We start from the raw sequence: 25611 nt of genomic DNA, 5'->3' as shown, positions 1-25611 counted from the left end.
TTTTCCTTTCAAATTTGAGATCCCCTGGAATGTTGGGCGGTAACAATTTAAATGAGAAAGCGGTTTACTGTATTTCAAAGGTCCGTTAAAGCACTGTTCTAAATAACCTGTCCTCTTGGAAGCAAACTAGCTTCAGGTTATTTCTTGGAAAGCCTGTTCACGCCAGCAGGCTCTTTCCAACCATCTCTGCCGTTTCAGAGATGATGGACACTTGATCACAAATCCATTTCCAAAATGATTGGGGCTACTTGCCCCCCACCCCACCCACCACGGACAGGACTGGTTATCATTCAGAGGTGTCAATCGGGCTAGAGAAGAACAGTTTCAAAGCCATACACTTAGCGCCCACCAAATTCTCAGGCCAATTCTCACAGTCAACAAATACCTGAAGCAAGCAAGCCAGCCCCACCATCGAGGTTCAGTGCACCCTGCTCAGAGAAAGGTCAGGAGCAGATTACAAAGGACCTCACTGATACAAAAGAGAGAGAAACTGCCGAACATTTCAGACGCTGATGAAGACCAAATGCCCTTCGTTCTGCCACGTTCAAATGAGATCTTTTCAAGACCACAGATGACAACGGGAAGCGAGCAAGCAATGATTACTCTTTTGCATTTTTTTTAAACTTTTTTTTTAATAGAGCCTTGCATTGGTCAGTTCAAAAATTAAATTAAGTATTATAAACCCTTAATAATAATAGCATTTCGAGAGGCAAGAGCAACTCCAGCTGGGCAGAGAACGTTTGTAAATCGTGGCAGCCATGGCTAACGCCATCACTGGTGTGTGCGTGCAGTCATGCTGGAGGCTGCTCTAGAAAGGGAAATCAACGAACCAACAAAACCTGGGGTGTCTAAAGTTTCATCTAGTGCACTGACTGGAGGCGCTACAGTCTAATACAGCTGAGGGACAAGGTCCCTCACACATCCTTCATTGAGAAAGGATGCACCACACATTCAAATATAATCCCATGGTCCGCCCTGATGGACTGGCTACAAATGCACTCGAATGCAGTCGAGAACTATGAGATTGTCAGCAAGCAGTGCTCCAGAAACGGTTTCTAAGTCATGTCTAGTTTTAAATCTTTGGAATAAAACTGATTTTTTAAAATACCCTCCTACTAACATATACATAATTGCCTCTGGCAAATGGGCAGATTTTGTGTGTATGTGTGTTTAGGGTGGTTTTTCTTTTTTTTTGCTGTTTTTTTTTTTTTGTTTCATTTTTCTTTTTTTTCTTTTTCTTTTTTTTTCTTTTTTTTTGGTCTAAATTGAAAAAAGGAAAAAGGGAAAGAAAACTTTAAGGGCCGGACCTCAGAATGCCCCAAGTGTCCAATTGGCAGCTACAGCATTTGTGATAAGGAGGCTCCTTTGCCCTCAGACGAGTAGTTTCAACATGTCAGTGAAATCAAAGTTTGCAGAAAGCTGAGAAACCAAATGCCAAGGATCTTGAAGGTTGCTGTCATAAATGTATCTGTGTTTCTTACATTATTATTTCCTTTCAAAGACTTCACTTTTGCATCCCAAATAGGTATGGGGTGGCATTTTAACAGTCAATGAGTCAAACAGTCAAGGAGGGCAGGAGGGGAGCCAGCTGGATGAAGGAGCAGCAACCATGGGTGGACCAAATGCCATTTTTGTTTTTTTAGACGTGTCTTGAAGGGATGGTCCCAGAATATACAAAATATACAATCTGCCCTAAAACCACCCCGCTTGCTTGCATAGGCCATTTAATGGTCCTAAAGGCAGTCTTTGGAGTTGAGGCCAGTGCCAGCTAGCTAAGAATGCGGGTAGATGGAGGCCGATATTGGATTGTGTGTGTGGGATGGAAAGTGAGGCATGTAACCCCCTCGGCGTCAGCTTGCAGAGTAAAAGTGAGGCCTCTGTTGATCCCGGGTGCTCTAGGTCACAAGTCATGGTGGGCCTAGCCAAAAAAAAAAAAAAAATCAGAAATATGTCTCTCTTTTTAGACAGAGCATGAGAGAAATATCTCAACCCTTTCTTTAAATGTCCACCCTTCATTCCCACAATGGCATTTTGAACTGTGTGTTTTAACAAGTGGGGTGATACGACTCAGTGGGTATGAGAGAGGAAGAAAGGGTGATGGTTTTTGAAGTCACTAGACTTGGGAGGCATCCTCTGTTCTCCCCACTCCTGGAAAGAGTGATATTTTTGGCTTTTTGTCAGGTCGTAACCCAGAGTTAGGTTAAATATGCAGCTGCCCTTTGAGACTAGCAACATCTATGCTGAAACTGGTTATAGGGTAGCAATGACATACAGCACAGGGTTGATCACTGTAAGCTGAGGTCAGGATGCCTCAAGGGGGATGAGAAAAGTGTGATGTCCCATCTGATTGGCTGCTTCGAGAGCTGGACATCCAGGTGCCGAGAGAGAGTCCTGGAGAGGTTTAGTCCATGGAGAAAAGATAAAACATTTAAGCTTCCAAATAAGCTTTTCAAGTTTTCGTTAGCAAAAAACAGAGATTAAAAAGAAAAAATCTAGCACTGGCAATAAGGTGAGGCTCAAGGGATATACTGTGATTTATCATCAAGGACTTTATTCTCTTGGCCACTTTGCAGTCATGCTAGAAGTTTCCAGAATCCCTAGTGCATATGGTGTGCAAGAGAGTCAAAAAGTAAGAAAAGAAAACTCCTCCCTGGAGAGTGAAGTCTAGAGAAATGCAGGCCAGAAAGGTGTAAGGAGTTATTCCAGAGTCTGCCGCCACTAAGGCCGTTGGTATCAACTGGATAGATCTCAATAGTACTAAGAAGAACCAAAACTGATCAACAGTTCTGTGAGGAAGTCGGACGCACGGAATAGTAGGACTTTTCACACACAAAGGACAAATAAACCAAGAGTTAATTTTGGCTACCAAACTGCAATTTGGTTTTCTAGGTCATTTTCCCCCAACTATTTAAAAAGAAACATTAGTGCTACACATATGCAACTTTAAGACGTTGTATTCTCCTATCAAGTTGCACTGAGAAGCAAGTTAAATAAGCCCCTCTTACTGCCGTCCACCTGCAGAGACGTCATATCCATTTTCTTTGATTTCCATTGGCAACAGCGGGAAATAATTCCAATAGTGCTGAAGTAAGCAGCCAGACTGCCTTGCTGAGTTCACCTGGTTTCCTTCTTCTTCGTCTTCTACCATCTGGCTAGGGCAAGGCATAAAGAATAGACGTATATATTTTTAATATAGCTGAGTGCATGACAGTGTGTGTGTGCGCGTGTGTTGTGTGTCTATGTGTGAGTGCGTGTGTGCGTGTCTGCGTGTGTCTGTGCGTGTGTGTACACAGAGGTTTAATAAGTGAGAACTTTCTTCTGCGAGGCAATGGGTCCCCGCCTGAAGTCCAGCCCCCTGCCTCATGGCATTTCCTTCAGACAATGGCCGGCGCCATGGCAACTGTGGCCTTTAGGTTTTTTAGATATGTCTCTTCATATGGAGGGCAAGATGGTCAGACCTGGAAAAACACCTAGGAAACATAAAAATAACAAGGATATTAGAGAGATTTGGGTAAATAACTTAACTTCCATCATCCCTTAGAAAACAATTAGCCCTACCTTAAAGAGAAGCAGTGCATGTGTGTTGAGAAATAAGGTGTATAGAGAAGGTGAGCTCAGGAGTCAGACTGCTTGGGTTCAAATCCCAGCTCTTCCAATAGCTGTATGACTCTGAGCACCTTAACCTCTCTGTACCTTAATTCCTCCTCAATAAAATGGGGATAATTACAGCACTTACTTCATAGATTGGTTGTGAGGATTAAATGAGATGATCTATGTAAAGTGCTTAGAAAATTCTCTGGCACATGGTAAGATCTCGATGAATATTAACTATTATTATCGAAATTGTCATTATTAAAGAAGAAATGAATGTAAAAGTGTGTTAGAAATGACGTGTCATGCCCGTATAGGGTAAATAAAGAATGATTAGCCTGTACCATTGAATGATGAAACTCTAACATTTCAACACCCAGATTTCAGTCCTAAGCTTTACAATGGAAGCCCAGAAATGCTGCCTGTGATACCTGCAGGTCTATATTCAAGTCGAGAAAAAGCTCATGTTTATTAAGGATGGTATCATATGCAGGCACGTGCTAGCTATTTCCCCAATCTCACCCCAATAATATCCTCAGCAGCCTTCCATGGTAAATCTTTGCACCCCTTTTGTGTGCATGTGCTAAATAAGGACACTGAGGCTTGGGTCACACAGCCAGTGAGTGGCAGCCATGGGGTGAGAACCCAGGCAGATCTATAAGCCCACTCTTTTGAACTGTTTCTTGGTACCCGACGTCCACCGCTGAGTGCCTTTGTCAGCCTCAGAGCTGATGCAGTGGTTGTTTTCACTCCTTCCCCCTTCTTCTGACACCACCAACTTGATCTTGCCCAGGACAGCAACTCTTCTGCGTTTTCAATTGTATGGGCCTGACCCTCCTCCTAAGGCTGAAGTTTTATGGCCACAGCGATCTGCTTTACTGACAGTCATGTGACCCACAAAAGTCAATGACAGCCAGGTCTGGGACATTTGCTGAAACTACTGAAAGAGAGAAGCTCTCTTTCCACTGGGGCTAAGATACTAATACTGAAGCCCAGAGCTGCTGGTGTCCATATGGCCATGTGGGAAAGAGCCTGCTTGAGAACGAAGTCAACAGAGAAAAATGGGGCCAGGGGGTAGAAAGGAAGAGAGAGTTTCTAGTCCTGTTGAAATACATCTGAGAACCTGGACCCAGCCAAGCCAAAAGACAAATCCATTTCTATTCTTCTTAGTTATTAGAGCTAATAAATACCTTTGGAAGCTAACACCAGTCTGAATTAGAGTTCTGTACTTTTAACTAATAGAGTGGCCATTTCCATATCCCCAAAGCCTACATACAATCTCAGGTTCTGGCTGGAATCCCAGTGAAGTCAGCATCTCAGACAGCAGTCATTCTTAGCTCTGGGTGTACATCCTCCCTCAGATCCTCTTCTAGAAACTGGCCACCCTCCTACCTGGGAGAATGTTCCCAGGATCCCCTGAGGCCTGAGATAACCCTCACAGTCCAAAACTCTTGTTGGGATATTAGCAAGCTGTCCTGCTCGGGTTAGCAAGGTTTCCTGTTCAGTGCAGAATTTCCCTGTATTTGTTCATTCCCAAAACAAACAAACAAACAACAAACAAACAAAAACCAGCCCTATCCCCTGATCCCAACATTTCTCCACACACCTTTTGTGTTCATTTCATAAACAGGTACACATGCAGGATAGAACCTCAAGGAAATGAAGCAAAACAGAACAAAGGTAAAATGAAAAAAAAAAGGGAAAATTACAGTAGAAAATTATCTAATCCAATAATGTGTTGAATAATAGTAATTCTAACTATAACCACTTATTTCAGGCTCTGATTTGGTATGAGAAAGATACTTGGATAATCCCTTAGAGTTCCATTGAAAGGGGATTTGATTTACTATAAAACAGTGATAAATTTTCCTTAAAAGCAAGTACTTGATGTCACTGGTACAAGAGAAAGCAATACAGCCTGCAGGGAATTTAGTATTTGACTTGCACGACTCTGTCCTGTCCTGAAGGCACACTTAGTACTGCCCACTGGCTCCTCTCTTTCTTTCCCTCCCTCCCTCCCTTCCTCCCTTCTTTCTTTTCTCTGTCCTTCATCTCAACAGCTTTGAGGAAGAAGATCTAAGCCAGGAAGTTCTTTTTGTAGGTATTTCCTTTTTAAAGTTAACATCCTCACGAGAACTCTATATAAAGACAGTACCATTCTTATCCCCACTACCAGATGAGATACTCATCAAAAAGAGGCAAAGCCAAAATCTGAACCCAAGTAGCCTGACTCCAGAGCCCAGGCTCTTAGCCATATCTGCTTTTTAGGCTGAAAAGAAGGTCAAGCTGAGCTGTCAATTTAAAGAGTCTGTAGTAGGCAGAATAATGGATGGCCCTCCCCAGATATCTACACCTCATCCCCAGGACTTGTGAATATGTTAGGTTCAAAGACAAAGGGGAGTTAAGGTTGTGGATGGAATTAATTTGCTGATCGACTGATCTAAAGATAGGGAGATTACTCTGATTTATCTGGGTAGGCCCAATGTCACCACAAGGGTCTTCAAAAGTGGAAGAGGGAATTAAAAGAGAAAACCAGAGAGATGGCAGCAGGTGAAGGACTCAACAGCTCTGATGATGAAGGAATGGGGTCAGGAGGCAAGGAATGTGGGCAAAGCTGAAAGCTGGAAAAGACAAGGAAATGGATTCTCCCCTTGAGCCTCCAGAAAGCAACAGAGCACAGCCCCCATCTTGATTTTGTCCCCAGTGAGACCTGTGTTGGACTTCTAACCTACAGAGCTGTAAGATAATAATTTATAAAGATAAATAAGGGTGATATAAACTTGTGGCAATTGGTAATGGCAGCAGCTAGAAAACTAATCCAGAAGTTAATCTGGTCAGGCCTGAGCAGTAAGGACCTGTAAGAAAGCAACAGAGCAGGTACTAAGAATCCTGCCTGTCCAAAAGAGGCACATGGGGATTTGAGACAGTAAGAAGCAAAGTATAAGTCATGGCAGTACAAAACCTCTTTCTTTTCCTTTCCATATCCTGAGAACATACAGGACAACAGTATTCTTGAGATAGGACTTCATTTGAAATTACCACTCCGTAATGTATGTGTTCCATACTTTTATTCTGCATTTACCACTTGCCTAGCCTGTGCTGGGTATCTAGCAATATATGTACAAGCAACTATCTTTACCCTTCAAGTTCTTTCAGAAAAAAGTAAACCGAATTTTTGACATGGTATGAAATGTAACTGCACCCCTCTTGAATCAAACTAGCATCATTATTTTTTTAAATTCTAGGAAGTACATGATGTTTAGAATTAGACTAGGTGGTTTCTGAACTGGAGATAAAGAAGACTGCAGGGCAAGGAATGTGGGCAGCCTCTAGGAGCTAAGAGTGGTTCTGGCTGATAGCAAACAAGGAAATAGGACTTCAGGCCTACCATAGCAAGAAGTCTTATGATACTCTGAGGAGAGAACCTAGCCAGGCCAAGCTGGATTTCTGACCTACAGAAATATGGGAAGATAAACCACAGGCAGTATGGCCTTTGCATTCAGAGGTCTTCGTTGAAGTTCTCACTGAGTTCCTCGTTTCTTCTCCCAAGCCTGGCAAGCATTCTTATGATTACGTCTTTGAACTCTTTATCAGCACCATCATTCCTGAGAGATCAAGACAGTGTTACTGAAAACCATAAATCTAAAGAGGGGTGGCTAACATTTTTATAAAACAGTTGAAGAAGATGAGGAATTGATATACAGAGAAGTTCAATAACTTGCCCTAGGATATAACTGTTACAGGACTGCCGTCCAGACTTCCTGAATAAGTCAAATTGTGGTGAACTGATCATCATCAAGTCATTATGACAATCCAGGAATAAGATCTTTCTGTCCAAAAAGGACTTCCAGTACTATATGAATAGAAGTAGTTAAGAGGAGGCATCCTTGTCTTGTTCCTGATCTTAGAGGAAAAGATTGCAGATTTTCCCTGCTGTATGGCTGATAGGGTCTTGGTGCTCCGGCCAGGTGCCAGGCCTGTGCCTCTGAGTTGGGAGAGCCGAGTTTAGGACACCGGCCCACCAGAGACCTCCTGGGTCCACATAATATAAAATGGCGAAAGCTCTCCCAGAGATCTCCATCTCAACGCTAAGACCCAGCTCCACTCAACGACCAGCAAGCACAGTGCTAGACATCCTATGCCAAACAACTAGCAAGACAGGAACACAACCCCAGCCATCAGCAGAGAGGCTGCCTAAAATCATAATAAGGTCACAGACACGCCAAAACACACCCCGGGACATGGTCCTGCCCACCAGAAAGACAAGATCTAGCCTCATCCACTAGAACACAGGCACCAGTCCCCTCCACCAGGAAGCCTACACAACCCACTGAACCAACCTTAGCCACTGGGGGCAGACACCAAAAACAACGGGAACTATGAACCTGAAGCCTGTGAAAAGGAGACCCCAAACACAGTAAGTTAAGCAAAATCAGAAGACAGAGAAACACACAGCGGATGAAGGAGCAAGGTAAAAACCCATCAGACCAAACAAATGAAGAGGAAATAGGCAGTCTACCTGAAAAAGAATTCAGAGTAATGATAGTAAAGATTATCCAAAATCTTAGAAATAGAATGCAGAAAATACAAGAAATGTTTAAGAAGAACTAAAGAGCAAACAAACAATGATGAACAATACGATAAATGAAATTAAAAATTCTCTAGAAGGAATCAATAGCAGAATAAATGAGGCAGAAGAACGGATAAGTGACCTAGAAGATAAAAGAGTGGAAATAACTACCACAGAGCAGTATAAAAAAAAAAAAGAATGAAAAGAATTGAGGACAGTCTCAGAGACCTCTGGGACAACATTAAATGCACCAACATTTGAATTATAGGGGTCCCAGAAGAAGAAGAGAAAAAGAAAGGGACTGAGAAAATATTTGAAGAGATTATAGTTGAAAACTTCCCTAATATGGGAAAGGAAATAGTCAATCAAGTCCAGGAAGAACAGAGAGTCCCATACAGGATAAAACCAAGGAGAAACACGCCAAGACACTTACTAATCAAACCGTCAAAAATTAAATACAAAGAAAAATATTAAAAGCCACAAGTGAAAAACAACAAATAACACACAAAGGAATCCCCATAGGTTAACAGCTGATCTTCCAGCAGAAACTCTGCAAGCCAGAAGGGAGTGGCAGGACACATTTAAAGTGATAAAAGAGAAAAACCGACAACCAAGATTACTCTACCCAGCAAGGATCTCATTCAGATTTGACAGAGAAATGAAAAGCTTTTCAGACAAGCAAAAGCTAAGAGAATTCAGCACCACCAAACCAGCTTTACAACAAATGCTAAAGGAAATTCTCTAGGCAGGAAACACAAGAGAAGGAAAAGATCTACAATAACAAACCCAAAACAATTAAGAAAATGGTAATAGGAACATACATATTGATAATTAGTTTAAATGTAAATGGATTAAATGCTCCAACCAAAAGACATAGACTGGCTGAATGGATACAAAAACAAGACCCATGTATATGCTGTCTACAAGAGACCCACTTCAGACCTAGGGACACATACAGACTGAAAGTGAGTGGATGGAAAAAGATATTCCATGCAAATGGAAATCAAAAGAAAGCTGGAGGGGCAATTCTCATATCAGACAAAATAGACTGTAAAATAAAGACTATTAAAAGAGACAAAGAAGGACACTACATAATGATCAAGGGATCAATCCAAGAAGAAGATATAACAATTGTAAATATTTATGCATCCAACATAGGAGCACCTCAATACATAAGGCAAATGCTAACAGCCATAAAAGGGTAAATCGACTGTAACACAATCAGAGTAGGGGACTTGAACACCCCACTTTCACCAATGGACAGATCATCCAAAATGAAAATAAATAAGGAAACACAAGCTTTAAATGATACGTTAAACAACATGGACTTAATTGATATTTATAGGACATTCCAACCGAAAACAACAGGATACACTTTCTTTTCAAGTGCTCAAGGAACATTCTCCAGAATAGATCATACCTTGGGTCACAAATCAAGCCTTGGTAAATTTAAGAAAACTGAAATCGTATCAAGTATCGTTTCCAATTACACCGTCATGAGACCAGATATCAATTACAGGAAAAAATCTGTAAAAAATAGAAACACATGGAGGCTAAACAATACACTACTAAATAACCAAGAGATCACTGAAGAAATCAAAGAGGAAATCAAAAAATATGTAGAAACAGATGACAATGAAAACACGATGACCCAAAACCTATGGGATGCAGCAAAAGCAGTTCTAAGAGGGAAGTTTATAGCAATACAATCCTACCTCAAGGAACAAGAAACATCTCAAATAAACAACCTAACCTTAAACCTAAAACAATTAGAGAAAGAAGAACAAAAAAACCCCAAAGTTAGCAGAAGGAAAGAAATCATAAATATGAGACGAGAAATAAATGAAAAAGAAACAAAGAAAATAATAGCAAAGATCAATAAAACTAAAAACTGGTTCTTTGAGAAGATAAAATTGATAAAACATTAGCCAGACTCATCAAGAAAAAAAGGAAGAAGACTCAGTTCAATAGAATTAGAAATGAAAAAGGAGAAGTAACAATTTACACTGCAGAAATACAAAGGATCATGAGAGATTACTACAAGCAACTATATGCCAATAAAATGGACAACCTGGAAGAAATGGACAAATTCTTAGAAAAGCACAACCTTCCGAGACTGAACCAGGAAGAAGTAGAAAATATAAACAGACCAATCACAAGCACTGAAATTGAGACTCTGATTGAAAATCTTCCAACAAACAAAAGCCCAGGACCAGATGGTTTCACAGGTGAAGTCTATCAAATATTTAGAGAAGAGCTAACACCTATCCTTCTCAAACTCTTCCAAAATGTAGCAGAGGGAGAAACACTCCCAAACACATTCTACGAGGACACCATCGCCCTGATACCAAAACCAGACAAAGATGTCACAAAGAAAGAAAACTACAGGCCAATATCTCTGATGAACATAGATGCAAAAATCCTCAACAAAATAATAGCAAACAGCATCCAACAGCACATTAAGAGAATCATACACCATGATCAAGTGGGATTTATCCCAGGAATGCAAGGATTCTTCAATATACGCAAGCCAACCAATGTGATAAACTATATTAACAAATTGAAGGAGAAAAACCATATGATCATCTCAATAGATGCAGAGAAAGCTTTCAACAAAATTCAACACCCATTAATGATAAAAACCCTCCAGTAGGCATAGAGTGAACTTACCTCAACATAATAAAGGCCATATAGAACAAACCCATAGCCAACATCGTTCTCAATGGTGAAAACTGAAACCATTTCCTCTAAGATCAAGAGGAACAAGACAAGGTTGTCCACTCTCACCACTATTATTCAACATAGTTTTGGAAGTTTTAGCCACAGCCATCAGAGAATAAAAAGAAATAAAAGGAATCCAAAATGGAAAAGAAGTAAAGCTGTCACTATTTGCAGATGACATGATACTATACATAGAGAATCTTCAAGATGCTACCAGAAAACTACTAGAGCTAATCAATGAATTTGGTAAAGCAGCAGGATACAAAATTAATGCACAGAAATCTCTTGCATTCCTATACACAAATGATGAAAAATATGAAAGAGAAATTAAGAAAACACTCCCATTTACCATTACAACAAAAAGAATAAAATATCTAGGAATAAACCTACCTAAGGAGACAAAAGACCTGTATGCAGAAAACTATAAGACACTGATGAAAGAAATTAAAGATGATACAAACAGATGGAGAGATATACCATGTTCTTGGATTGGAAGAATCAATATTGTGAAAATGACTATAGTACCCAAAGCAATCTACAGATTCAATGCAATCCCTATCAAACTACCAATGGCATTTTTCACAGAACTAGAGTAAAAAACTTCACAATTTGTATGGAAACACAAAAGACCCCGAATAGCCAAAGCTATCTTGAGAAAGGAAAATGGAGCTGGTGGGATCAGGTTCCTGGATTTCAGACTATACTACAAAGCTACAGTAATAAAGACAGTATGGTACTGGCACAAAAACAGAAATAGAGATCAATGGAACAGGACAGAAAGCCCAGAGATAAACCCACACACATATGGTCACCTTATTTTTGATAAAGGAGGCAAGAATATACAATGGAGAAAAGACAGCCTCTTCTATAAGTGGTGCTGGGAAAACTGGACAGCTACATGTAAAAGAATGAAATTAGAACACTCCTTAACACCATACACAAAAATAAACTCAAAATGGATTAAAGACCTAAATGTAAGGCCAGACACTATCTAACTCTTAGAGGAAAACATAGGCAGAACACTCTATGACATAAATCACAGCACGATCCTTTTTGACCCACCTCCTAGAGAAATGGAAATAAAAACAAAAATAAACAAATGGGACTTAATGAAACTCAAAAGCTTTTGCACAGCAAAGGAAACCATAAACAAGACGAAAAGACAACCCTCAGAATGGGAGAAAATATTTGCAAATGAAGCAACTAACAAAGGATTAATCTCCAAAATATACAAGCACCTCATGCGGTCAATATCAAAGAAACAAACAACCCAATCCAAAAATGGGCAGAAGACCTAAAGAGACATTTCTCCAAAGAAGATATACAGATTGCCAACAAACACATGAAAGGATGCTCAACATCACTAATCATTACAGAAATGCAAATCAAAACTACAATGAAGTATCACCTCACACTGGTCAGAATGGCCACCATCAAAAAATCTATAAACAATAATTGCTGGAGAGGGTGTGAAGAAAAGGGAGCCCTCTTGCACTGTTGGTGGGAATGTAAATTTATACAGCCACTATGAAGAACAGTATGGAGGTTCATTAAAAAACTAAAAACAGAACTACCATATGACCCAGCAATCCCACTACTGGGCATTTACCCTGGGAAAACCATAATTCAAAAAGAGTCATGTACCACAATGTTCATTGCAGCTCTATTTACAATAGCCAGGACATGGAAGCAACCTAAGTGTCCATTGACAGAAGAATGGATAAAGAAGATGTGGAACAGATATACAATGGAATATTACTCAGCCATAAAAGAAACAAAATTGAGTTATTTGTAGTGAGGTGGATGGACCTAGAGTCTGTCATACAGAGTGAAGTAAGTCAGAAAGAGAAAAATACCATATGCCAGCATATATATATGGAATCTAAAAAAAAAAAAAAAGGTTCTGAAGAACCTAGGGGCAAGACAGGAATAAAGATGCAGACGTAGAGAATGGACTTGAGGACACGGGGCATGGGAAGGATAAGCTGGGACGATGTGAGAGACTGGCATGGACATATATACACTACCAAATGTAAAACAGATAGCTAGTGGGAAGCAGCCACATAGCACAGGGAGATCAGCTCGGTGCTTTGTGACCACTTAGAGGGGTGGATACGGAGGGTGGGAGGGAGACGCCAAGCGAGGAGATATGGGGATATATGTATATGTATAGCTGATTCACTTTGTTATGAAGCAGAAACTAACAAACCATTGTAAAGCAATCATACTCCAAAAAAGATGTTAAAAAAGAAAAATTAGACTAGGTCCCTCACCACTGAGGTTTTATTTAAATCCAGTACACCAGCAAGATACTTAGCCATGATTAATTTATATTTATTAATTTATACTTACCGAGTTCCACATAGGAATAGTAAAGTAAAAAGTAATAAACTCAGCATCTAGAAATGCAGAATCAAATAATTGTAAGGGTAATATACCCCCAGAGGGTATCTGTGACTCTACAGCAGTCAGATGACCTTGAATAAGAAGGTCCTTAATGATTGAAATTTGTTCATTACAGAGAACTAGTCAAACCCCTATTGTAGTTTCTGCTGCTTATGAAAAAGGCCCACTAAAGTCACATGGGCATTAAGCTGATAGCAATCCTCTAGGGCACTGAAGGGCCAGATAGGGGTTGGTATTTGTCACCACCTCTTACTGAGCTGACTTAGAGATCAAAGATCAAAATGCTTCCTCTAAACTTCCCAGGATCTTGGAGGTACTACCCCGGGAGCAGTCTCCCTGGATTATATCTGCATATGACCACTTGTGGAAACAGCCCTGACAACCACCATCAGCAGCCTCATGCTCTGTGGGCTGAGAAAGAAGATTCAGCGCTGTAAGCAGCTGATCACTGAGTGGGCTGCACTGTTGAGTTTGACGGTAAGAAAATGGCAGAGTCACCTCACTGCTTTCTCCTCTAACCCAAACCTGAAGCCAGAGGTCACAAAACCCAATGTCTTCAGGGGCCAGGCAGATAAAGTAAATGGGTGCAACGGGTGAAGTGTAAGAAACACACAGCACTGTTAAGCTATGTGATTCCACTTCTGATAAGGCATGGATTAAGAGGACATAACGAGACGTGTGATGATACACGGCGAAGGATGCTCTGCCTTCTCACTGGGGAGAATGTGGTGGGGGAGGAGGGACAGTGAGAAATGAGTGACCACAGGGCCATCACTGAAAGGTAGTGATGACTCTTCAGCGCCAGAAAATCACGGCCACGTGGGAATGGGAGCCCACTGTTACCAGATCTTCCGCGTTTTTCAGACAAAGCCAGGAATAGAGATCTTTGTGGCACTTAGCAATTTTAAATGTTAGCAAGACAAAGAAAAACTCATGTATGTTTAATCTACCCTTCAGGCAAAATAAAAGTATAAGTTAGACTTATACTTTTTTGCATCTAGAAATGCAGAATCAAATAATTTGGGCTCCAGGAGGTACCTGCTTTAAGGACAAGAAACCCTAATCCTAGTTCGGCCTCTAGGCAGTCTGATTGCTAAATTAAACGAGGCAAGAGATAGGTTTCTTGGGCTCATACACCCTTTGGGCCCAATAGGCTTCAGTGTCCTGCTAAGGGCTACAGATGCCCTCTGTTTCTGAAGGTAAAGTCTTCTAAGGAATGCCAAGTCCCCGGTCGCTCCAGGCTTTCCTTCCATCGGCTTTGGGACCACTCCAACTCCCCACGTCACCTCCCAGACCTGCTCTATTCTTAGTATAATTCCTGCAACTGAAGTACAAGGTGCTGCCTGTCAGGACACACGAATGAGACTCCTCCCCCTGATTTCTGACACTGTTGAAATGCACTGGCTCTTGGTCCATGTCACAGGACTCTGAGCTACTCACCAGCTCCCCCAAATACCACATCACAGAATTTGTACCACCTGTTCCTCAAATTTCTAACTCCAGAAACCAGAGTATATTTCAATGAGGAAAATAAAGCAAAAGACTAACCAAATTACCCATCCCTGACATCTCCTTCACTGAAATATCCAGTCGGTGTGAAATATTTCTCCATATAAATCACACAAATGGTCAGGTTTAATCCTAATGTGTCAAGTGCTGGACAGTTGCATACTGCTTAGTAACTCGGTGGACCTAAAGAGAGGAATACTAACTCTGGCAATTTCCCCAGATTGTGGCCATCTCTAATGCACCACCTCCAAGTAATAGCCTCACCACCCTTCAGGGCAAGGCGACTCGTGTGTACCTACTACCACCACACTTTGACAACTCACGAAGGATCCTCTTCATCCCCACTGATATAAGGCTCTTCCTCAAAGGGCTGTGGTCAAAGAGTCACCATCTATATAACTTCTTTATTAGTAGCCAGGGTTAGAGAGGAATGAACTTGAGATGGGAGTCGAGAGATGATATCAAATAAGGAGAAACATCACTGAAATATAATCTGTAGAAGAACAGCTGCTGATTCACATAAATTTAGGGGGACTTTGAGGTAATGGGATAGAAATGAAAAAACAGGTTGTGTTTTTAGGTAGCAGAAGAGAGCTCCAAGGGAATGAGAGACAATAGCTTCATGGAATGTACTTCCTCAGCCCTGGGGTGGGAGGTTATCTTTGGGCTCCAGGAGGCATGGGGGGCTTTATTTAGTTCTTCAAGAATGAAGATAAGAGGAAAATAGCCTCTTCAGGAAAAAGGAAAAAAAAAAAAAAAAGGAGGAAAAACCTGAATACTCCTTTATAAGCATCTTAAAGGAGCTCCAAGCCAAGTGGCCACCCATGAGATTTGGCCACTCTTGCCCTGCTCTCCAAACAAACAGGCACTACTCCAGAGGAAGGTCTGGTGAGGGAGGTGCCGGCACAGTGATGAGGGGGGCAGGATGGGAAAACCACTGCATTTCCTCCGACAGAGAGCCAGGCCTCTGCAGACATCCTGCTCACCCCTCCTGCCAGCCTGTGAACTGCTGGCTGAGCCGGGGAACCCTGAGGCTTTCAGGGCTTTTATCGTATTAGAAGCATTTTTCTCATCATAACCGAGACCTTTAGTAGTGCATTAAAAAGATGGTTAATTTTCTTAAGCTTCCTTTTAAACACAGAAATAGGATTAGAAGGCTAACACGCTCAGATGCAAGCCCATTATTTGATTATGTCTAAACCTAATCCTGCCTTCACCTTGGCCTGCAGAGTCTCCATTTTGGGGTTTATTGGTTGATAATGCCAGGGCTGTCAGATACTATTACTTGCGTAGAATCTGCTGCTACGTGCTCTTTCTTCCACTATCAAATGCTGAAGGTTTGAAATTGAATTATAGGATAAGTTCTCAAAGCCTCACCAAATTTTAGAACTTTGTACCTATTTTCAAAGAAGAAAGGATGGTCCAGGCCCCCCAAAGAATGGGAACTCTCTTCAGCAAATTCATTTCTAACAGTGCTTCGAAGAAAAGCCTTATAATTCACCTTCCCTCCATTAAGCAGGCTTTCTATTCTTTCACGTTATTAAGGATGAGGAAAAATAGTGTTGATGTTAATAAAAAGAGCAGAAGCTACAGGTGACCATTCTCTATCCTATCACTTTTCCTATTATACTAAAATTATCTGTCACATCATCCCCTTGAGGGTAGGAGCTATGTCTTATTGATACCCAGTGACTATCACAGTTCTGGTGTTCATTAAATACTTATGTAACTGATCCAAGAATTCATATCATCTCTTGGTTACATGCAAGGAGGCACCCTTATCTAATTGGTTTTCTCCATGGAGAAGTAAAAGGCATTCCCAGGCCTGAGTCTCTGCAAGAGAGGCTTGTGATAAACCCAAGAGCACACGACCAGCACCCCCCCACCCATTTCAGCAACTCCCTTCCCCATCCCAGCAGCTTCTAAGTTTCTTTACCTGTCGCAGTGGTTGCATTTAAAGGGCTTTGCACCTGTGTGTTTCCTGTAGTGCCTTGTGAGCTCATCGCTTCGTGCAAAACGCCACTCACACCCTTCCCATGAGCACTTATAAGGCTTCTCACCTGCAAGAAGAGATGGAATGACCATGGTCAGCAACAGGAACAAAACGGGCACACACCTGATCAGGGTCTGCTACCTATTCTACAGTCTTGGAAAAGGACTGTGAAATCATTCTTGAAAGACTGCATTTCCTAACACAGTATGTCACATTTGTTTTTTTTTTTTTTGTCTCCTGGTGTTTTTCTTGTTGTTATTTTATTTTATTTTTTAATCTTCAAAAGTGGTTTCACAAGATCTTCAAATCTGGAGCTGTCATTTCAGTTCCCAGAGTCAGAGCACTTCCTTCAACTGGTGAGGGATCAATTTTTATTTATTTTCTATTCCCTGGAGCACTTTGACCCCCTCCCCCCGACTCCAAGCAGAAAGGAAATGTGCTATTTTCATCTGAACCACAAATGTTTCTAATTCTATTTTTCTCCAGAACCTACAGTAATTTACCATTTCAGCCTATTTAGTCTTCTCCCCTCTCTTCCCTCCTACCACAAACTGTAGCCAGGCAGCTGACTGACAAGGCAAAGAGCTCAGGTCTCCCAGAACCCCCGCTCCTTCCAGTAAATGTGAGTGGATGGACAGTCACGAGAAAAGGCTACAATCTGAGAGTAAAACAAAAATCACTTAACGATTCCCGGCATTTATGTAAAATACAGTTTCAAAAGTCCTATTTAAGAAGCTCATCACTTAATGACTCCAGAGCGTTCATATTTGAGCGTGATACACATTATTACAAAATATTTTTAAAGTCAATTTGTAGAGCAAGGTTTCAGCCACGGTGAAGCTGCTTAGAAGCACGAAATTCGAGCTCTGTGCTCAAGTGACCTTTTCGCACAGTAAATACAGATGGAGGAATATGGAAGAGAAAGTACATGATTTTCCTAAGACCTTTTTTTAACCCATCAACGTCTGTCATCAAACATGACAAATACTTACCCTTCCAACTGTATGGTGGGCTGGTTCTAATAAGAAGAAAAATGATCTTTGAAATCATGAGAGTTACTGAGCCCTGTAACTGAGAGGCTGGTTAGCATAGCAGTCAACAGCTCTGAAGCCAACCTTCCTAGGCTCAACTTTTGGTTCCGCCCTTAACTGTCTATCCTTGGGCAAGTTAATCAACATCTCTGTGCCTCTGTTTTCTTAGAGATATGTACCTTAAAGGGTTTGGAGAGGATAAATTAATATACATATGTACTATATATAAATTAGAACAACGCCTGGCATAGGTAAGTATTATAAACTGCTAAACCTGAAATTTCCAGATACACAAGTGCCAAAGTAGTACGGCTGCCCCATTATTTCTCCATTTTTAATAGCTCAACGTTCACTAGGCAGCACCTAAGGAGACATTGCCCAGGTACTATACTTGACCCAGTTTCTTCTTTCCACCTTTTTCCTTCCCTTTGAACCTAACTACAAAGCATTCACAATTCTTTATTTGTATCACCTAGAATTGAACCAAACATGATTGAAAAATTTCATTTCATTAAATTGGTGCCCTAGTGGGCTGCTGCTCTGTAAAACCCATGGAGAAGAGGAATGAGAAACACAGGCATTTCTTTTCAATCGAACCAAGAGGACATGAAGGAGGGCCAGAAGCGCAGGAGGAAACCCATTCAGTTTTGGAAACCAGAAAAAAAAAAAAAAAAAAGAATCACTGAGCGGTGTTAAAAGTTCAGCTTCTGGATACTTAAAGCCACAATTTTGGAAAAGTGCGCTTGCTGCAGAGAAGGTGAAGAGTGGAGGGGTCAAGTCAGCTTTGGAGTTAGCACACCTGGGATCTTATTCATTCTTTGCAGACACCAGGCCTCAGGGTCCTTATCTGTCAAGTGGGGGTGAGATGCCTGTGTTTATCGTGAGGCTTACATAAGTTGTTGTGTATAAGGCATTTCCAAAGCCTGGCACAAGGTAAATGTTCAGTTAATCTGAACCCCCTTTCCTCCCCGTTCGTCTATATTCTCAGAGGCTGCTGAGGAGACAGGTCTAACTGGCCATCAGTACGAACTTCCAGGGCTCAGGCTCCAGACAGCTGGGTCTGGAGTCACTCTGGGCAAACTAAATATTGGAAAACAGAGAGTCTTTTTAAGTTTTAAGTATTTTCTCAGTATACTGATGGAGAATGGACCAGAAAAACTGTGCTCTTTAGATCTGCTCTGAATGAGTGGGATGCTGAAGGGGAAGTAAGAGACCCAAGTAGGAGAGAGAAGTGCCCTCTCAGAGAGGCCTGTTGGCATCATTTACTTAATGTTATTGATCACCCACGAGGCTCTGTTACTTCAAACAAATCTGACACAAACAACAACAAGAAATGGAGAATGAGGCACCAAAGACTTCAGAAATTCAAAATACCTTCCACACTCAAAGGCCTTCAAATGAGAGTAAAATTGGAGGGTCCTGGAACCTTGGGTACCAAGCGTACCCCAAATACAACAAGGCATCTGGAAATCCCATGACATTCTACAGCAACAAGCAGAGACATCCAGTCCCCAAAATCAATCCCACAATCGAACAGACCCGTCCATCACAGGCAACCACATTCTGAAGGACACAGGAAGGACACAGAAAATGAGGGAGATTAAAGTAGATGTCTTTGGGTATATTTTTTAAAAATTTCAAGGAGTTTGCTTTTCCCCTTGCTGAATTTTTTTAAACCAGTTTTGTTCTGTTCTATTCTGACAAATAATTTCAAGGATTTAGTTATTTCCCAGAAAATAATGTAGATGCTCTGTTAATTCCTGGCACAAACCAACCATCCTCTTCCCAGTAGCTATTTCAGTGTCCTTCCAGTGGCTGTGTCCCTTTTGCCACTGCACAGATAGAAACTAAAAACAGCTTGACTTAGCTCTGAATCGTGTCACCTAACATTGTTTCCTGCTTGCAGCAGGTGCTATACAGAATAACACTACGGACAAGACCCTCTGTGCCCTGCTAGTTTAGCCAAGTTATGCTACAGTGATGCATCAGGTTATTTTTCTAGCTCCTGAGTAATTGACCTACAAGTTGCCATTTCCGCAAATACTCACTAATAAGAAATTTAAAATAACCAAGAAAGAACAGAGCCAAATGAAGCAGTAGTGCCTGAAACAGGGAGAGTTCAGAAATCAGAGGGACAGGAAAAATACAAAGAATTGGGAATACAATTTCCTATCTAAAGCTCACAAATAGTGTGGTTAGGCTGGCCTAGTTTCTGGGTTCTGTACCCACTTCCACAAACTAATATCTACTCTCAAGTCAGTGAAATTCTTCCGTCAGCACTTTGCATGGCCAAGATTACATCCCCCAGACACCAACACCTGACTGCTGGATCTTGGGGGCAGAACAACCTACACCCACAATGCATTAGTTTTTATCCTAACACCGTACCTGAGGGTTTCTGCTCATTTTATGAAAGGCTTGGGTTTCCTTCTTTAGAAAAGAACGGCTTTCTTTATAAAAGAAAACAAAGTCTTTTAGAAAAAAAAGACAGGGGGTGAAAGGGGTGTAGGAGAAAAGAAGGAAGGAAGGAAGGAAGGAAGGAAGGGAGGGAGGGAGAAAGAAAGAAAAGAAAAAGGCAGTTCAGTAATAACTGAACAGATTCATGCAAAATCAGCTCATCTGCCTCACCCTCCCTTCTGTCCTTGCTCCACTCCAGGTCCTATTCCTGGGTATAAAACAGAAAATGTCATAGCCCTGCCCCACGCTACACTTGAGGCACCTAGAATGCCCAGCATTTGGCTCACTGCATCTCAAGAGTGAACAAAAATGTTCAAGAGAGGTCTCTGTGAGACAGGCAAATGGGACACAGGCTTCAAACATCAGGACTCAAGTCCCGAAGGAGTGCGTGAATGAAGGCAAGCACGTGACAAAGAGGATGTACAGGAGAGCATGACAGTGCCTGCACGGTTCACAGGGCCCGCAGTAGAAGCCGCTCTTCAGAATTTTAGGGGGAACATCAAGAACTGCTTTTCCTTTCTGGAAATTATTAACCCCAGGAAACTCATTTCCCTGGGGGAGTATGTGTCACGTCAGACGTGACAGTAGGTCTAATCAGGTGTAAATAGATTTATAGCCATGTGAGGGCTCTTAAGGAGAGTTAAGGATGCTTGAGAAACCGGACTGACATTTAGCAAGGCTGAATCATGGCACAAATTCATGCTTCCCCACAAAATGGCCTCTGAAATGGAATGTGGTCTAAAGCAGTGTGGCATTTTTTTTTTTTAAGTTTCTTATAGAGTAACTCTTCCTACATCACAAACATCACATTTGATTGATCAAAGTATATTGTTACCATTACCTTTTGAACATGTACCTCCAATACATGCAGATCTATTCATGAATTATATAAATGTACTAATGTCCTAATATATTAGGATATTATAAAACATACACTCAATATAGAAATTTAAAAGAATTAGGGTCAATTAAATATAAATAGAAGTTATAAATTTTTCTTCCTGCACTCAAAAAGACTGTGTTGCACAACCCTATTTCGAGACCGTTGCCCTACAGGGTAGATGAAAACAGCTTGGCTCCAAGCTCACTGGTCTCTGTGCTTCTATCCTTGGCCCCTACGGTCTATTCTCGCTGCAGCAGTCAGAACAACCCTTTGAAAATGTAAATCAGAGCATGTGTGTCCCTTAAAGGGGACTTCAATCTTTATATTTCCATATAATTGTTTTCTTTAAAATCCCCTGGATTTCTTTAAAATCCCCTGTTTTAAAGAAAACAAGAAATTGTTTTCTTTAAAATCCCCATTTTATTTTATGCATTTAAAAATATTATTCTGCAGAGGGTTCCACAGGCTTCACCAGACTGCCAAAGAAGTTCATGACCCAAAAATGGTTAAGAAGATATTGAAGTGTAAATGCTCCAATGGTTTCCTATTGCTTTTAGAATAAAAGTCAAAAGCCTATAAGGTCCTGTAGTATAGAGTCTACATGATCTGCCACCGCCAACCTGATTCCCCACGCCCTATCTGGCTGCTCCCACCTCAGAGCCTTTGCACTTGCTACCTAGAATACTCCTGTTGCCTCACTTCATTCAGGTCAATGTTCAAATGTCTCCACCTCAGAGAGACCTACCCTCCCCATCATCTGCTGAACAGCAGATTCTGTCATCTATATACTACTTAGTCACTCTGACATTAGACTGCATATTGTTTGTGTGTACTACTGTCTGCTTCCCCTAGGAGAGTATAAGCTTCATGAGGGCATCTCTTTTGTTCACTGTGATACCAACAGCACTCAGGGCCTGGCTCAATCCTGTAAAAGAAACTGCATGAATAAAGCATCCTCATTTGCAACAAAGACCCAGGTACAGCAGAGGGGCAGGACAGCCTGAGTGATTTCAGTCCCTCGCTATGTACTGAACTGGCATAAGAGTAGAAAATGTTTGCTTGCTTGTTTAAATCTGGCCACGCCTCTGTAACAGGGACTACAATGTGAAACTCTACAATGGATTAACTATTCCTTCACCATCAAAGATCACTTCCCACTTCTTCCCTATCTGCCCGAGTCTAAAAAAGGAGTATCCTGAAAATCTTCCTGTAAATCTTCATCTCAACCCTGGGATCAGTCTCCTGAGAAACATCCCCTCTGGGAAACCAAGTGCATCATTTTACAGAACTCATTGGTAGAGGTTCTCACTGAAGATGGGTTTGGGAGAGCATAAGTGATATGTCAAACATATTGCACTATACATTTGCCTTTAAGATATAGATTGTAGCATGCAATACGAACAGGTGTCAGAATCTTGCATTAAAGGTCTCTTGAAAATAAACATTGCTAATGCAAATTTTCTGCAGTCATTTCCTGATCTGCAAAATTTCAAGTTCCTAATCCATTTCCTAAGGAGACTAGGATGTTGATGTACCTATGTTTCTGTTAAAACTAATTCTATCTATTTCTTTTTATTTGTTTAAAAAATGTAGCTACTAGATTTCTGTTATCTGGGCATGTTAGGGTCCTAGTCTCCTTAGGACTTGGATTAGAAATTTGAAATTCTGTAGATCAGGAAATGCAAAATGGAAAGCAAAATGGAAAGGAGAAAGGGTACTCTGTAATGGGTTTATATTGTCACCTAGCACATCTAGAGGAAACCAGCAAAGACCCATCAATTGCTTTCACATCACACTCAGCAACACTAGAGAATTTAAACACCTGGGGAATACAGACACTGAGAGAGAAAATGTCACAAAGCTTTCTTAACATTGGACAAAGAGGCTCATCCACCAGAGGGCAGACAGCAGAAGCAAGATGAACTACAATCCTGCAGCTTGTGGAATAAAAAACACATTCACAGAAAGACAGACAAGATGAAAAGGCTGAGGGCTATGTACTGGATGACGGAACAAGATAAAACCCCAGGAAAACAACTAAATGAAATGGAGATAGGCAATCTTCCAGGAAAAGAATTCAGAATAATGATAGTGAAGATGATCCAGGACCTCAGAAAAAGAATGGAGGCAAAGATGGAGAAGATGCAAGAAATGTTTTTAAAAGATCTAGAAGAATTAAAGAACAAACAAACAGAGATGAACAATACAATAACTGAAATGAAAACCACACTAGAAGGAATCAATAGCAGAATACCTGAGGCAGAAGAACGGGCAAGTGACCTGAAAGACAAAATGGTAGAATTCACTGCTGCAGAACAGAATAAAGAAAAAGAATGAAAATAAATGAAGACAGCCTAAGAGACCTCTGGGACAGCATTAAACGCAACAACATTCGCATTATAGGGGTCCCAGAAGGAGAAGAGAGAAAGGACCCGAGAAAATATTTGAAGAGATTATAGTCGAAAACTTCCCTAACATGGGAAAGGAAATAACCAGCCAAGTCCAGGAAGTGCAGAGAGTCCCACACAGGATAAACCCAAGGAGAAACACGCCGAGACACATAGTAATCAAACTGGCAAAAATTAAAGACAAAGAAAAAGTATTGAAAGCAGCAAGGGAAAAACGACAAATAACATACAAGGGAACTCCCATAAGGTTAACAGCTGATTTCTCAGCAGAAACTCTACAAGCCAGAAGGGAGTGGCATGATATACTTAAGGTGATGAAAGGGAAGAACCTACAACAAAGATTACTCTACCCAGCAAGGATTCATTCAGATTCAATGAAGAAATCAAAAGCTTTACAGACAAGCAAAAGCTAAGAGAATTCAGCACCACCAAACCAGCTCTACAACAAATGCTAAAGGAACTTCCCTAAGTGGGAAATACAAGAGAAGAAAAGGACCTACAAAAACAAACCCAAAACCATTAGGAAAATGATAATAGGAACATACATATCGATAATTACCTTAAACGTGAATGGATTAAATGTTCCAACCAAAAGACACAGGCTTGCTTAATGGATACAAAAACAAGACCCATGTATATGCTGTCTACAAGAGACCCACTTCAGACCTAGGGACACATACAGACTGAAAGTGAGGGGATGGAAAAATATATTCCATGCAAATGTAAATCAAAAGAAAGCTGGAGTAGCAATACTCATAACAGATAAAATAGACTTTAAACTAAAGAATGTTACAAGAGACAAGGAAGGACACTATGTAATGATCAAGGGGTCAATCCAAGAAGAATAACAATTATAAATATATATGCACCCAACACAGGAGCACCTCAATACATAAGGCAACTGCTAACAGCTCGAAAAGAGGAAATCGACAGTAACACAATAATAGTGGGGGACTTTAACACCTCACTTACACCAATGGACAGATCATCCAAACAGAAAATTAATAAGGAAACACAAGCTTTAAATGACACAATAGACCAGATAGATTTAATTGAGATTTATAGGACATTCCATCCAAAAACAGAAGATTACACTTTCTTCTCAAGTGTGTACGAAACATTCTCCAGGACAGATCACATCCTGGGTCACAAATCAAGCCTCAGTAAATTTAGAAAATTGAAATCATATCAAGCATCTTTTCTGACCACAATGCTATGAGATTAGAAATCAATTACAGGGGAAAAAAACGTAAAAAACACAAAACACATGGAGGCTAAACAATATGTTACTAAATAACCAAGAGATCACTGAAGAAATCAAAGAGGAAATCAAAAAATACCTGGAGACAAATGACAATGAAAACATGACAATCCAAAACCTATGGGATGCAGCAAAAGCAGTTCTAAGAAGGAAGTTTATAGCTATACAAGCCTACCTCAAGAAACTAGAAAAATCTCAAGTAAACAATCTAACCCTACACCTAAAGGAACTAGAGAAAGAAGAACAAACAAAATGCAAAGTTACCAGAAGGAAAGAAATCATAAAGATCAGAGCAGAAATAAATGAAATAGAAACAAAGAAAATAATAGCAAAGATTAATAAAATTAAAAGCTGGTCCTTTGAGAAGATAAACAAAATTGATAAACCATTAGCCAGACTCATCAAGAAAAAGAGGGAGAGGACTCAAATCAATAAAATTAGAAATGAAAAAGGAGAAGTTACAACAGACACTGCAGAAATACAAAGCATCCTAAGAGACTACTATAAGCAACTCTAGCCAATAAAATGGACAACCTGGAAGAAATGGACAAATTCTTAGAAAGGTATAACCTTCCACGACTGAACCAGGAAGAAACAGAAAATATGAACAGACAAATCACAAGTAATGAAATTGAAACTGTGATTAAAAATCTTCCAACAAACAAAAGTCCAGGACCACATAGCTTCACAGGTGAAGTCTATCAAACATTTAGAGAAGATCTAACACCCATCCTTCTCAAACTCTTCCAAAAAATTGCAGAGGAAGTAAAACTCCTAAACT

The 25611-nt window shown here is 40.7% G+C and overlaps 1 protein-coding gene across 11 annotated transcripts in view; it reads right to left on the bottom strand.

The window, feature by feature from the left end:
* Nucleotides 1-1179: 1179 nt before the first annotated feature.
* The window catches only part of KLF7 (KLF transcription factor 7), a 109892-nt gene continuing 85460 nt past the window's right edge, over nucleotides 1180-25611 (bottom strand). For 4 of the 11 annotated variants that reach the window (XM_067740847.1, XM_067740845.1, XM_067740848.1 and 1 more), the window contains 2 exons: nucleotides 16734-16857; nucleotides 1180-3470 (listed from right to left, as the gene is read on the bottom strand). In XM_067740847.1, the coding sequence (XP_067596948.1) occupies nucleotides 3419-3470; nucleotides 16734-16857 (176 nt within the window). In that variant the 3' untranslated portion in view covers nucleotides 1180-3418. The remainder of the gene's footprint in view (nucleotides 3471-16733; nucleotides 16858-25611) is intronic. The other 7 variants (XR_010944297.1, XR_010944299.1, XR_010944294.1 and 4 more) reach the window with 7 other exon arrangements.

Source organism: Pseudorca crassidens, chromosome 6 (genome assembly GCF_039906515.1).
Source record: "Pseudorca crassidens isolate mPseCra1 chromosome 6, mPseCra1.hap1, whole genome shotgun sequence".
Taxonomy (NCBI): Eukaryota; Metazoa; Chordata; class Mammalia; order Artiodactyla; family Delphinidae; genus Pseudorca; species Pseudorca crassidens.
Note: the sequence above shows the minus strand (reverse complement) of the source record. Positions and strands in the feature narration are given on the sequence as shown.